The 15,134-nt window shown below is 39.1% G+C and overlaps 1 protein-coding gene across 2 annotated transcripts; it reads right to left on the bottom strand.

The window, feature by feature from the left end:
- Positions 1–784: 784 nt before the first annotated feature.
- On the bottom strand, positions 785–14,703 carry CCT8 (chaperonin containing TCP1 subunit 8). 2 transcript variants are annotated; one of them, XM_055421659.2, is made up of 15 exons: positions 14,546–14,703; positions 12,127–12,217; positions 11,402–11,481; positions 9,427–9,576; positions 8,777–8,957; positions 8,607–8,668; positions 7,570–7,707; positions 6,646–6,824; positions 5,870–5,936; positions 5,706–5,793; positions 5,502–5,617; positions 4,887–4,958; positions 4,611–4,775; positions 4,197–4,316; positions 785–1,014 (listed from the first exon to the last, which is right to left on the bottom strand). In XM_055421659.2, the coding sequence occupies exons 1-15, from the start codon at positions 14,603–14,605 to the stop codon at positions 937–939; spliced, it is 1,647 nt and encodes a 548-aa protein (XP_055277634.1). In that variant the 5' UTR covers positions 14,606–14,703; the 3' UTR covers positions 785–936. The 2 variants fall into 2 exon arrangements, with proteins under 2 accessions (XP_055277634.1, XP_088692097.1); XM_088835971.1 differs by lacking the exon at positions 785–1,014 and adding an exon at positions 1,103–1,423.
- Between the last annotated feature and the right edge of the window lie 431 nt (positions 14,704–15,134).

Below are 15,134 nucleotides of genomic sequence, written 5' to 3'. Positions count from 1 at the left end.
TGTAACACACATGTAGTTCTTCTGATGCTAAGCAGTGTGCATACGCTGGGGTGTTGGTTGAACTCAAGCCAGTGTTTCCAAGGCACATACAACCCTAAGAGCCCAAAGAATACCAAAACTGTCTAAACTTCCTATAAGGTTCTCTATTATAATTTCTTTTGATGAGTTTATATAAGGCCCAGTCAGCCATACTGCATCTAAATTCCTTTGAAATGCCAATATAAAACAATATAAAACCAACATATAGTAGCACATGTTCTGCAAGTTTACTTTTTACAGTATTCTTTGTTTTCAAATCTCCACGGTATAAAAATTGACTTGCTTAACTTACACGTCAAGAGGCATATTTTCAGTTGCATCTTAAGTATCTTTTGTTCTCTGCTGCTAAAATATAAGTATTTTAAGTCATCCATTGAACACATCATTCAGTGCTAGTGAAACAAGTCACCTGTCTTAGGGATTTTCAGAGTTGTGGAAAAATACTAAAAATCTAGTCCAGGGATTGACAGACTTCCTATAGAGCACTTCCCATAATTAGTAAATGTCTCAGAGGCCTTGCCAGCCCCTTCTCTGTCCTAACTCTCCAACTCTGCCTTTCCCTTGTAGAAAGATCACAGCTGTGTTTCAATAAAACTTATGTACAAATAGCAGGCCAGATTTATACTGCAAACAGAGCCCCTGATAACTTGGGTGACTTCCCTTAAGTGCCACAGTTTTTCATTAACAAGGTTGAGACAAAACAGGTCATCCAGATCCAAGAACAGTGGTCCTCAGACAAAGAGGCTTCAATAGTAACATGTTTATTGTATCATCCATTCAAGGATACAAGATACAAACACAAAACACTTCTTAATTTAAGGAGAATATGAAAACATCAGGCAATTCCTATAGTACTACTACAAATACAACCTTCACCTACAGTAAAAATGAAGCCATTCAGTCATTTTGGTCATCATCCCAGTCTTTCTTCCCACTTGGAGGCTTGGGCCCACCCGCTGGTTTTGCCATGATGATCTGCAAAACAAAATTCACAACAATACACTTATAAACTCAAGCTTTAGAATGAAGAGAAAGAATTATTCTTCTGAGCCTGCTTTGTTATTAAGCAATCATCACCAATGAGCAATCTGTTATTACATCACATATGGAACACTTGTAATGTTGGTTACCATCCAGCAGGTGAGCTTTCCGTTCTGTGGACATTAACAGCAAAATTCATTCATTAGCGGGAGGCCCTCTAAGACATGCATTTCAACAGCCCAATGTGCGTAATGTGAGAGACATCTGCATGCATCACTGTCATCAATCAGTTTGGCACCTGATTTGCTATTTATATATGAGATTTGTCTTGCCAACCATCCTTATCCCAATTTCCTTGTGGTTTAGGAGCTTTAGGTCCACCTGCCAGTTTTGCCATTATAATCTAAAGTGGTCGATAGGTAAAATATATATATATTAAAGTTCAACAATGATATTTCCTAGAACCTGTAAATGAAAGTCCTTCAAGTACAAGAATTGTGTTCATAAACAAAAGTCCTAGCACCTAGCTGCCTGGAAACTTACATGCCAGAAGCCTCATTTATCTAGAATGCACTAACCCAGCATTTTACAAGTATAAGCATGTAGCATTTTTAAAGGATTTATGTTTGGTGATGGTTGCAGCTCTGGGCTCAAATGAATTTGGGAGAAGTTAGTTGGCTTTCCACAGAGTAGAACTCTTAAAACCCTGATATATATATATACATACATGTAGCATCAAGGAATTTGGCTTGAGTCTCATGCAACACAAGTCATAAAATATCTTCACTACCACTTTCAATAGAGTCCCCACCCCTTTTTAGAAGCTGCTTTCATAAAGAACTTGAAATTCCTGCAATAACATTTTACTGAGTGTCACTCAGTTGTGCCCACTCTTTGCGACCCCATGGACTGCAGCCCACCAGGCTCCTCTATCCGTGAGATTTTCCAGGCAACGATATTGGAGTGGGTTGCCATTTCCTTCTCCAGGGGATCCTCTCGACCCAGGGATCAAACCTGGGTCTTCTGCACTGCAGGCAGATTCTTTACCAACTTAGCTACAAGGGAAGCCCTTGTACCAACTGGGGATAAATTCAGATTGAATTAAAAGCAGTAAGTATAATTTTAGAACTTAAATATACTTCAGTTAAGAAAACAGACTCATGGGCCTCTTTCCAGAGTTTCTGATTCAGTGGATCCGGGAATTTGTATTTTTAACAAGTTGTTAGGTGACGAGGATGCTATGGATTAGGGGACAATTTGAGAACTAGTGAAATAAACACCTGAACAAACACTAATCCGGCCCTCCTACACTGTCTAATTATGAAAACTTTTCAAGTCCTTTTCTAAAATCCATACTATGCAAAATTAGATACAACGATACTGAAGAGTACAAGCTCATTACAGTTGGATGGGTTCCTCAAGATAGGTAGGTACAGACTGCTAACAGCAAAACCAATCAGTATTCTCCCTTAGGGTAAAACATAACACAGCCTTCCTAGGTTAAACCCCAAAATCAGAAGTGCCTGTGTGAGAAAGGCACTTGTCTTGCTTGGCTAACTGACATGCAAAATATTCCTTAGAAACTTTTACTGTGAGAATTTCTGCTTATCTCATGCTTCAGTCTATTTGGCTTCTCCTGTCCCCTTCTACTTTTTCTTGGGGCCCCCAGTATCTTTGCTTACAAACTCCAAAACCGTTTTTTTTTTCTCTAAAAACTGTGTGACGCACTGACATAAAAATGCACGATTAGTAAATCCAGTCCATTGATATCCAGTTCCATTTCTGCCCATCTCCCCTGGGAAAGAGTTCTTTACCAAAGTGAAATCTATTTTGCTATAATTACAACCAACTGGTCCTTGCTTAGAGTAAGTCCAATCTCCATTTCTACCTAAAATTTGCTTCTCCCAAGATTAATTTGGCATGATTTTCATTTAATGGATTTACACTATGGCTCTAGCAAATAAAACTTTCTACTCAATATTTAAAAATTATTCATTGGTTAATAATCACTCCTAGAATTCTGTAAGAAAATACATTAAGTTTACTAGAAAACACTTTTGAAAAATAGTGATTTCTGATTTATCTCAATTCGAAATAGTCTTCAACACTTTTCTTCTTTGCCTAATTCCTCAAAAATATTAGCAGAAATACTATGATAATTTCAACACCTAAAACCCATGTTGTGACAGACAACATCTGTCACAAAAGAACCCTCTTAACCACCAGGCCGGCCCTGTCATCTCCACATTTCCTTGACGGTGGTACAGATAGTGGTCCAGACGTTTCCCCTCAGATGCCTTCTGAGAACCTGAGTGGATGCCTGAAACAGCTCAGTAAGAACCCTATATATGTAACAACACTCTGCTTTTTCTCACCCGTACAAGTCTATCAATCAGGTACCGTAAGAGTGTATTCAAGTTGGCAGCATCACTACTCCTGTACTTCGGGACTGTGTGCTAAGTCACTTGAGTTATGTCTGACTCTTCGCGACCCCATGGACTAGTCCACCAAGCTCTTCTGTCCATGAGATTCTCCAGGCAAGAATACTGAAGTGGGTTGCCATTTCCTTCTCCAACTTTGAGACCAGAAAGTAAAGTATGTTGATCTGATCATTGAAATGGCTAAGAAACAGTGTACACAGCATGAATATGCTGGATGAAGGAACAGTTCATGTCGTGGAGCATGACAGCATGAGATTTAATCACACTGATAATGGCATGCAATTTGAAATATATGAATTACATTTTTCTAGAATTTTCCATACGGTAGTCTGGCATAACAGATGACTTGTGGGTAAAATGAGACCAGAGAGAGCAAAACTGTAAACAAGGGAGAGAAAACTGTAGTCTGTAATGTCTGCTTCAGGGTTTTATGACCCTTCCATAGGGTTTTAAGATAAAAAGTCTTGAACACTATGAATCTAAATGATATTTATTTTACCCATTTCAGTTCCCAAATGGCAAAGGAGTCTTTCATTGGAAAAATATTTTTAAATTAGCTGAATCGATACTTTCAATACAATGTAAAACTATAACAGAAAAACAAAACTTTTTTTTTTTGGCGGGGGTTACTTTACTTTGACTAGAAAGAGAACTGTGTTTTAGTCCCATGAAAATATACTTTGAACTACATAAAAATTAGTATTTTTAAACATCAATATTTCATTTCTCACTCACCTGATCCACTCTGAGAACAGTGACGGCAGCATTAGTAGCCAGTTTTATAGCCCAGTATTTTCCTAGGTAAGTATCTAGAACACCAGCTTCCAACATGTCCTTTACAGCAGGAACTTCAGCCTGTCAACACAGAACTGTTTTTGCTTTCATTCTAAAGGTTTACGTGAAAATATTTATACTCAATAATAGAAACATGGCTACTTAAATAAAACTAGAATAAGTAGCTAGGCAAAGTACTGCCCTATATACACTATAAAGCAGAAGGATAACTAAATTCTCTATCAGACAAACTATGAAAAAGCTGTTAAGAAAACCGTGCTCACAAATCAGAACATTTTCTGATTTTCCTTTTAACGTCTGTTTTTACATTGCACATTCACAAAATAAAGTTCCCTTTTTTTTCCCCCCAAATACCTCAATATCTAATCCAACGTTTTTATTTCCTTCTTGATGTACTGCATAGAGTTTAGAGATTACTTCATTGGCCTTAACTCCAGAGTTTTCTGCCAGTGCCCGGGGAATAGCTTCAAATGCCTCTGCAAACTTCTTAATGGCATACTGTTCAAGTCCAGGACATGTCTAAAACAAAAATATGCTCATTACAGGACATGTCTAAAACAAAAATGTGCTCGTTACTCAATTTTATTCAAACAACAAGAAAGTCAAGTTTATACACAGAAAGCCATGTACCTCTCCATACGATGTGATCTGTTTGGCTAATTCAATTTCTGTTGCTCCTCCTCCAGGTACAAGACGTTTATCCTATAACATATCGTTAAAAAAAAGTCACCAAGAAGCAATGTCCAGTTTCCTAAATCTTTTCAGATTCCAGCACTCCACGAGACTTAAAGGGTTAAATCTGATTCAGTTACAAATTTTATAAAACTTGAATTCCAATTAAAAAATGGAGTGATCTGGGCAAGCTATCTTATCTCACTGTAGGGTCTGGTATATGAAAAAGAAGAATCAAAGTGAAGAATGGGAACAACACTGTGTAGTTACCTACATTTTCACAGATTCAGCACCAAGAATTTACTGAATAAGAAACTGAAGTGCAACAGAAGAAAAACCACCATAAACTCTTTAAGACAGTTAAAAAACGAAGCCTTGATTTGCTGTTCCTTTTCATATTTCATTTTAGAAAATTCATCAGCAACAAACACTTAAATGGAGTCTTACGGAAAAAGGTGCTGTGCTTTAGCCACTCATGTTTTTCATCTTGAAGTTCTCAGGATGTTTAGGAGTCTGCCAACTGTGTTTTTGAGGACTTAAAATTACTAAGTTATGATGAATGCTAATACTGACCCTCGTGAGAACTTTGAAAGTATTAACACCATCATCTACTGCCCTCTCTATATCATCCATCAGGTTGTCTGTAGAGCCTCGAAGCACTATGGTAGAAATGGCACCGTCTTCCTTTTCTGTCAATGAATTAAATATATATTAGATTAGTAAAAGAAAATGAACTCCCTAAACATCACATATGTACATTTTACCATGACTACTTACCATGCTTAAACACAACCACTTGTGTATCTCCAACCTCTGACAGGTAAACACTGTCACAATGCCCCATTTCTTCAAGGACAGGAGGATTCTGTGAGAAAACGATTCTTGTAATAGAATAATCTGAATAGGTTCAACTATCTTTTAATAGTGCCCAAAATACATACCAATCTAGGAAGAGCTGTAGCACCAACTGTTTTGCATAATCTTCTGAGATCCCATTTTGAGTTCAGCCTTTAAAAAACAAAACACACACCTTAATAGAAGGAGATACCGTAGTAAAACACAAGAGTAATATTAAACAGGAAACTGTTCATAGGGTCTCAAGTCACCTTTCTTCCCTGAAGGTTTAAGCTCAGAATAGGTCTGGACTGCACTGTGCAATCCAGCCACTTGTATGTTTATGGAATTATTCTAGAACTGAGAAGGTTTTCGAGTCTCAGGATGTCAAGGGTTTGCAGTTGTAAAACACAAAGGAAGCCCTGGCACATAGAAAACTTTTGCTTTACTTTGGGCAACTGAATGTTCTGTGAGAAAGGGAACAGTGATTTCCTCTGCCCATTATATTAAGAAAGGTGGGAACGGTTAAGCTGTCCAGTGTAATCCATAAACAAAGTTATGTTCCTAACCCCACACTCTAGCTAACAGTGTGTAACCACATTTGTGTCTGGTCTGTTAAGCTCTTCCTTTTGCCTGGAACACTCTTCCCTCTCTTTCTTCAATTAACATCTGTTAACTGGTCCTTCAGCTCTCAGTCTAAAGGTAGGTTTTCTCAGAGATATTTCCTGTTCCCCTAGACCAAGTGAAGGCCACTTGCTATATTATCTTAATACCTCATACTCCTCACTTTTAACACTCTTAACAGTCGTTATGGTGTGCTGAATTTGTTTTACCACCCAAAGTCATTTACAATCTGGAGTAACAGAATGCAGTCCTCTCTTACCTCACCAACATGATATTGTATTTGTTTGCATAGTGAAGAGCCATATCTGCCACTCTGCCACCTGTTACTACGACATTTGCACCAGTATCAGCAATAGCTTTGACTTGCGCATCCATGAGATTTTCTTCTCCCTTACTAAAATTCATCAATTCTTCAGCACTCTTTATCAACACTGTTCCCTAGCAAAATAAGCAAAGATTTTCTTTAAAACCATTTCATCACTTTGGTGTTCAAAGTCACAGAGTAACATTAAAGAAACAATTTAAACATGCACATATTGTGAAACAGAATACAAAATATGTATGAAACTAACAGAAATGCAGCTTGCTCCTAGACCAACAATCTCTCCCTCCGCCATACTCAGCACTAAAGTACCTGCTCTTTGGCAGGCACTTTTCGTGGAAAAATTAGAGAAGCTCAATATAGAGTTTCTCATAATATAGATGTCAGGCAGGTGTCCTGACATCTGTCTTCTGATGTCAACTAGTGTACTGAAACAACACTGTGGTTCTCAAACTTTCTCTAAAATGAGGAATAAATGACCAGGCCCATCCCACCCCAAACCTGTATAATTTTAAAAGCCACCAACTGCTCAAGATTTCAAGAATTCCAGGGATGAAATCAACAGTGACTTATAAACTTCAGACTTACTATGTATTTTCAAATGCAAACTTCCAATTGTAACTGTTACTAACTTCAAATTATGTTAGCCTATTTTTGTTTCACGATACTATAGAATTTCAATGTTATTTAAAAATTTCAATGAAGAGCACACAAATACTCATTTTTTCATTGAACATTTAACCTGGTGGATGCCATATTCATTGGATTAAGAGCAAACTCCACCTCCAAATGTTAGAATCATTAAAACTATCTGAAAAGGAAGCCCAAATTTTTACCTTCAAGATTCTGAAATCTACATACCTTAGTTTCTGTTATCATGCCATCAAAAGGACAAGAGTACACTGCTATTTTTGCATCTTTGACAGATGTTACATCACCTTCAGTTTCCTTCTTAAAAACCATGCCATGCAGTACTGAAGAGGAATGCACACCAGAGCCCTGAGGAGTTGGATACCAAAATCATCAACGATTTCATGAAAATAACATCAGGGCTAACTGACTGTTTCTGCATGTAGCAAAAATATTCATTACTAAATAATGTACTACAGCAAGGTAGGGACTCTTGGGGATGATACAGTGGTGGACATTAAAGCACACCAGTCTGTTCATCGCAGGGATCACTGTGGCAATGAGCCACAGTTACAGACCAGGATCCTGCAGTGGACTTGGGGAAAAATCAAAGAAAAACTGCTCTAAGCCATTCATTCACTCAGCACCAATGTACTAGGCTGGACTGTCAGTGACGGGGACAGAACAGGGATCAAAGCTAAGTTTCTGAGTTCACACTCACACCAGGTAACGGAGAAGGGGAGGCAGTGTACGGATAGTCAGAATACACAGCATGTATATTAACACAAACACACACACACACAGCTAACGCATGTACTTATGTAAGTTAAATACGACTAAACAATCATGTCAATGTGTAAAACCAATCGTTACAGGTTTTACAACCACAGTTTTTATCAAGTATATACCTTTTAGATATTAAAAGTATTAATTTTATTACAGAACAACAGAAAAACTTGAACCACATTCAAAATTTCCTTCTAAGCTCATTTTTCTAAGCATATATGAAGAATGCAAATAATTAGTATTTTGTTTATGCACTAAACCTTCCAAGTGTCATGGAAAAGTGATGACAAGAATATGCTGATATCCTTTTAAATTCAAAGTAAAAATATTACAATCTAGCAATATCAAAATCTTACAATGAAGGCAGGAAGTCTTAAGTGTTTAAAACTTACAAGGTAAAATTTAGAATAACAGATTTTGGGGGGGTGGGAGAAATAAAAAAAAGACCTATCTAGATAACACTGATGCATTTCTAAACTTACCAGAATCTTACAAACTCTGATGTTATCAACATTGAAATGGCCAGAGTCAGGAAAAATGGACACTGTTAAGAAAGCAAAGACATATCAAAAAATATATTGGGAAAACAGAGAAAATAGCCACATGAAGACATTTTAATTTTGGATTTTTTCATTTACTGATATATACTCACCACATGCCTGAGCTATAAGCTTGGCCAGAAACACTTCATTACCATACTGTTTACTCATTACAGAGGTATGAAGTAGAGATGACACTTCATCAACATCCCGTAGATTTTTTGCAGAACAACATACCAAGTCAGGAAGAATCTCATGAGCTTTTTTGCAGGCTATTTCATAACCTTCTATGACCTTAAATGTAAAGAGCAAAAATACTTCCTCAAAGGACATAATTTTGACATGCCTTAAAGTATCTCATTTTGGTAACCCAATGGATACAGTATTTTCAATAGAAAAAGACAAAGAACACCCCCAGAGTAACATTCACGGCAAAGTCTACTATTTAAGAGTGCAGGCTTTGGTGACAGCCCACATTTGAACCCCAACTGCCATTACTAGCTACTCGAGCAAGGTTTTTCTAACTTAAGGCTCACTTTCCTTATCTGAACCAATTTGGGACTACTTTTAATAGGCCCCACTCACCAGGTTCTTGTAAGGACAGAAAAAGACATTGCATGGGAAGCACATGTACCGCAAAGCCTGACACAGAGAAAAGTGCTCCGTACTAGCTATTACTATAGTGCTGACTTAAGTTTCAAACAGTAGGCATACATACATAAGCAAATTTGAAACAGGGGTAGGTTATAAAATGGATACTCACCTCTGAAACTGACAGGCCAAGTCTGAGAAGCTCTTCAGCTAATTCCAGAAGAGCTCCAGCAAAAACCAGAACAAAGTTTGTGCCATCTCCAACCTCTTGCTCTTGCATGTGAGAGGCCATCACAATCATTTTTGCAGCAGGATGCTGTACCTGGTAGAAGGGGTTCGAATTTAAATAGCAAGTTAAACATTTGACCCTTAAAGCAGTATGAAAATTTTCCTTTCCATTTCTTCTCATATTAACAGACTCCAATCTCCTATGGGTGAGGTAACTCTTCTCATCCCACCTATAGTGTGGTCACAAGAAGACAATTCAGGTCCCCTTATACCCATCAGCACAAATGCACCACCATAAATGACAGTAACTTCACAGGGCACTTTCTTTCAACGGTCAGTCACTCAGTATGTACACTGTACACATAAGGTTCCTAACACTATTACAGGTTCACTAAATTAAAAAACAAAGTTAATTCCAACCTATGGCACTTTTAAAAAAAGGCTTCAGAGGTGCTAAAGTAAATGTCATTTAGCTTGGTGATAAGTCTCAATATTTATGTATGTCCTCATTGAAAGGGGTTATTAGTTATGGTCTAAAAAAAGAAAAATATAAAATATTTCTTAAAGTGTATCAAAATTGTAAGTGGTCCTTCCCTAGAATTTGCTTTTTAAAGAAATAAGCAAGCAGTGACAATTGACAGCACTGAGAAAACGAAATAGCCGACACTGGTTTATTACGAAGACAATATTCCCGTCATACTTAAATAACTCCTGAGAACATCACGGAGTACAATGCTAACCTTCATAAAGTTAGCTAACCTTTACAAGTATCTCGTGGATCTGTTTTGTTCCATATTATTACTTTAATACTGTATCATTATTTGGCCTTCCCTTGTGGCTCAGCTGGTAAACAATCTGGCTGCCATGTGGGAGACCCAGGTTCAATCCCTGGCTTTGGAAGAGCCCTTGGGGAAGGGCACGGCAACCCACTCCAGTATTCCCTCCTGAAGAATCCCATGGACAGAGGAGCCTGGTGGGTTGTAGTGCATGGGGTCACAAAGAGCTGGATACAACTGAGCAAGTGACACTCTCATATCATTATTTAAGAAGCTAGAGAAACGTTAATTCATTTATGGAGTTCTGACTAAAGAATTAATCCTGGTGCTTTAAGAAAAATTCCGAGACTGAACATATCCTTCAATTAGCAGCTGGCTGAGGAGTGGTTCTCCACGTGTGATCAGGCGCCAGACTGTCCTCATAAACCCGCTGGCAGTTATCTATTCTACAGACTCTATACCATCAAAACTGTAGGTGAACAAAACAAAATTCCACCAACTGATTTAATTTCACAAACACAATTAAAACAAACCCATCTTAAAATATCAGCTGTTTCTACATTATGGAGTAAGTCACTTTAGTGTCACGCTCTAAAGAAGCCAACATTCAATTTGATATTATCAGCAAATATATATGTATATTTTATCACAACCAATCTCTCCATAAATAACAGGAGATTTTAACAGGAGCTAAGATGTTAACATCGGAGAAGGCAATGGCAAACCACTCCAGTACTATTGCCTAGAAAATCCCATGGATGGAGGAGCCTGGTAGGCTGTAGTCCATGGGGTCGCTAAGGGTCGGACACGACTGAGCAACTTCACTTTTCACTTTCACACATTGGAGAAGGAAATGGCAACCCACTCCGGTGTTCTTGCCTGGAGAATCCCAGGGACAGGGGATCCTGGTGGGCTTCCGTCTATGGGGTCACACAGAGTCGGACACGACTGAAGTGACTTAGCAGCAGCAAGATGTTAACATAAAGAGGATTCTCTATAATTAGGAATATCTATATAACGAAATGGGAATTAAAAAAACCCCCTTATTATCCAATGTGAATGAAATAAAGGTTATTTGATGTTAGAATACACTGAATTTTTGACATCACCAAAACATTTCTTGGGTTTTTAAAAATAACTTACTTCTAGCTCTCTTAAAATAGTCGCTGCATCATTTGTCACAAACAACTTCTCCAGGTGGTTGATAACCATTTTGTTCATTCCTCAAAAATAGTTAGAAAAAGAAATCCATCATTACTCAAACCCTTCTCCAGACACCAAAGAAAATCCAGTGAAGAAACTGTCAGAACTCAAAACACACTACCTATTCTTAAAGCCACAGCCCAATGGCTTCCCCTGCCTGCACACTTGTATTATTTTTTCCCTGCCAATTTCATATTTTTGTTCAATCAATTTAAATTACATTGACATGCACAAAGACTAAAATTATTTACTTGAAAGCATATTTGTTTTGCTTATTCCATAAATCTGGATCAATTAATTCAGTTGATGGTGGGAAGCGAGAGAATTTTTCTCCCTTAAATTATGTCATTTTACGTCAGAGAACTGCTCCACAGCTGTAACAATGAACACTAGGTACTACCTCAAAGGTGAAAGCACCATAACTTTCCTGTCCTCTCAACAGGACAAAAAGTAGCAGTTCAATTCCAACTTTTCTAAAAAGCTCTGAACTGCTGATTAAAGATTAGAAGAACTGTTATTGAACTGTGAAATAATTTTCAACACCATACTGTATTATAGCTAAAACTCTCAATTTACATATAATATCCTCAAACAAGTTTCAAAGAACTATTACACAAAATTCTATTATAGTACTGTATTTTTTAAAACATGAATTTAGAAATTACCATTTGGTCCATATGCTGTACGAGTTGTTTGGGCCAGCTCCTTGCAAGCCTGTATGTTCCTGTACACAGCCTCTTCTAATCCTGAAAAATGCTGTAGAAGAAAACTTGATTAAGCAGGACAGTGAATCTCAATTTCTTCGTCTCTAAGATGGGAGTAATATAATAGTACCTGTCTCAAAAAACTGTTGATATTATCAAGCAAGATTTATGTATGTAAAGCATGGTGTGTGGTGTTCCTATGATACCACAGACACCATCGTAATCTATGATCCATAGATTTGTCCACAAATTGAATGAATAAAGCATGACATTTTTAGGGACCATGGGTACCTACTTACACATCAAAACATAAAGCCTGTAATTTTAAAAAAGTGTAGAGAAAAGTGCAGAGAAGAGTGCTAAGGCTGATTAAAGAAAGCATATGAACCACTGCAGATAAAAATACCTTTCCAGAGTGTACCAATTCTTTCTAAAAGCTGAAATGTGATATGAATGTGAGAAAACCTGAGCATTGAATAGTCAACAGGTTCAAAGGGAATTAACGTATTTGCCTTATACATTTTTAGAACTAAAGCATACAGATTTTGAATTCTCATTTGAACTGAAACAAACTGCTCGTTTGTACACATTAATTCCAAAGTGTATACACTGAAAACTGAACTTCTCACAGTACTCAAATTTTCAAGTTTTACAATGAACTTCTTTCAGACACGGGATTTACTTGTGAGTCTCAGATAAATTTCAAGAGCGTACTGTTCATGTGAACATTTTTTTAAGACCTGTTTTGCCTGACAAGACTAGGCACTTGCCACAAGTGGTTATTTAAAATTAAATAATTAAAAACTCAGTCCCACAGTTGCACTAGACGCAGTTCAATTGCCCAGTAGCCACATGTGACTAGTGGATACCACACTGGATAATGTTGATACAGAACATTTCCATCATAGCAGACAGACAAAACTGCCTTATACTCTCATTTCTTCCCTCACTCCCATTCTCTGAGGAACAGTCACCTCTGATCATAAATCAGATCCTACCCATCGGTTCAAGGACTTCCCCTCACTCTGAGGATAAAATGTAAATCCCCTGTGAGGGCTACAAGGTCCTACACCCTCTAATCCTTGCCAACTCTTCTAATTTCATCTCTTACCATTCTTGCCTTCCCTTGCTAAGCTTCAATCTCATCTTTTTTCTGTTTTAACAGGTCAAATACTTCATCCTCAGTGAGTTTTGTCCCTTACTGGTCCTATAGCCTGAAACATTTCTGTCTTTAATCTTGGCCACTAAGCACAGAGCTGAGAGTTCTTTCCTTAACATCTTATTTATTGTTCTACCCCAAACTTTCCTTTTTAATTTTTTTTAGAGGCGCACTTTCAATTTCCTTTATCATTATTTGAAATTATCCTTTTGCTTATTTGGTCGCTTATTATTTCTGCCTCAGAAGAATAAAAAAATACGGACGCTTCCCAGCCTTTTAAAAAAAGTGAGTTCATGTCATTTTCAGCAAAGCTCCTTCACCAATACTTACAGTAAACCTCCTTACCTACTAGAGTCACGTTATCCCCAAAGTGCACCCTTGCCAACAAGAAACCTAGTTCCCTCAAACTGTTACCACAAATGGAACCACACTATCTACATTCCTTTAAGCACAGGAAGCCTGGGGGACAATAAGGGAACACAACTATCTGAACATAAGAGACACATTTAGAGTAGTGTGTCTAAGACATTTTTTTAAAAGACCATGCTGTTGAAATTACTTTCAAGATCTCGCCATAAAACAAAAGCTTTACTTGGCTCAGGGTGTCACTTACTCTGTTGGTTACAACTATTTCCGTCCAATCTCCCCAACTGAAAGATGAGGAAAGTAAGACCCAGAGTGTTAAGTTTTACCCCAAGCTGGCTAAGTTCAGACCAGAGCTCACTAGGATCGTAACTAAGGTTTATCCTGTTATAATGCACTATTTCTGCGAACTAAATGGGGAGCCTGCAGTTTCTCATTTGCAAGACTTGCCTCGTCCCTCTCCTCCCCGGACCACCCCGCTCCTGGAGCCGTTTCTCAGTACTCAAAGCAACTTCACCTACGTTATTTCATCTATTTCGCGCCCCACAAAGGAGAGCCTCCTCACTCCCGTTTTACTGACGGAGGAAAAATGCAAAGAGCGGCCTTCACACCCTGTGCGGCTACAAAGCACAGAACGCGCTGCCTGCGGCCTCGTCGTCCCCTAGGTTCGTAAAAAAACCCCGAAATGCCCGCGGCCCTCCGCGGCCGAGCTCTCCCGAGAACACCTCTCTTTCTGGAATCTTCTTTCCCTCCGACCGCTATGTCGGGTGGGCACGCCGGGCCCGTTCGTAGGGCCTTTCTTCTCGGCTGCGACCGCCGCAGCTCTCCCACCTCACTCTCCCTTCCTCCTTTTCTTACCTTCGCTCCCTCTTTGAGCATCTGGGCAAAGCCCGGGGCCTTGGGGACGTGGAGCGCCATGATCAGTCTGCAGCGAGCAGTTCACGCGTCCTCTCAGAAGTCCCGGAGGAAGCGAGAGGCGCGCACAGCACCCTGGGAACGTAGCGTGCGCCCGCCTCACGCTCCTCCTCTCTCTTCAGCCGGGCCCGCCCGTTCCCCCGGCGGCCTAGTCTGTGAAGCCTCGCGAGAAGGAGCAGTTCGCGCCGCCAGAACTGAATTGACGATTCTCGATCTGCTCGATCGATGGGGCGGCTCGACCGGACTGAGCCTTCTGTCTTCCGGCCGACGCACGCGTAGGCTACCTGGCGGATGGGGTTCGCTCCCGGAGGTCGTTCCCTTCGCTTAGACGCACCGGCTCTGTGCTGGGGTCTTTTGAGTTTTGTCAGTTTTGTCCTTGAGTTTTGCCACGCTTTCCAAGAGGAGCTTCCTTGTAAATCTTCCCAGAGCTTCCCACGATATCAGCCAGGTGGGCACCCCTTTTTTTCCGAGGCCGAGAACCTGCTTTCATCCTCCAAATCTGTGGTTGAACTTGGGCTCAGACTTGGGCGCT

Source organism: Moschus berezovskii, chromosome 1 (assembly GCF_049115385.1).
Source record: "Moschus berezovskii isolate FMDL1 chromosome 1, NW_MosBer_1.0, whole genome shotgun sequence".
Classification (NCBI taxonomy): domain Eukaryota; kingdom Metazoa; phylum Chordata; class Mammalia; order Artiodactyla; family Moschidae; genus Moschus; species Moschus berezovskii.
This window is presented reverse-complemented; position numbering and strand designations above follow the sequence as displayed.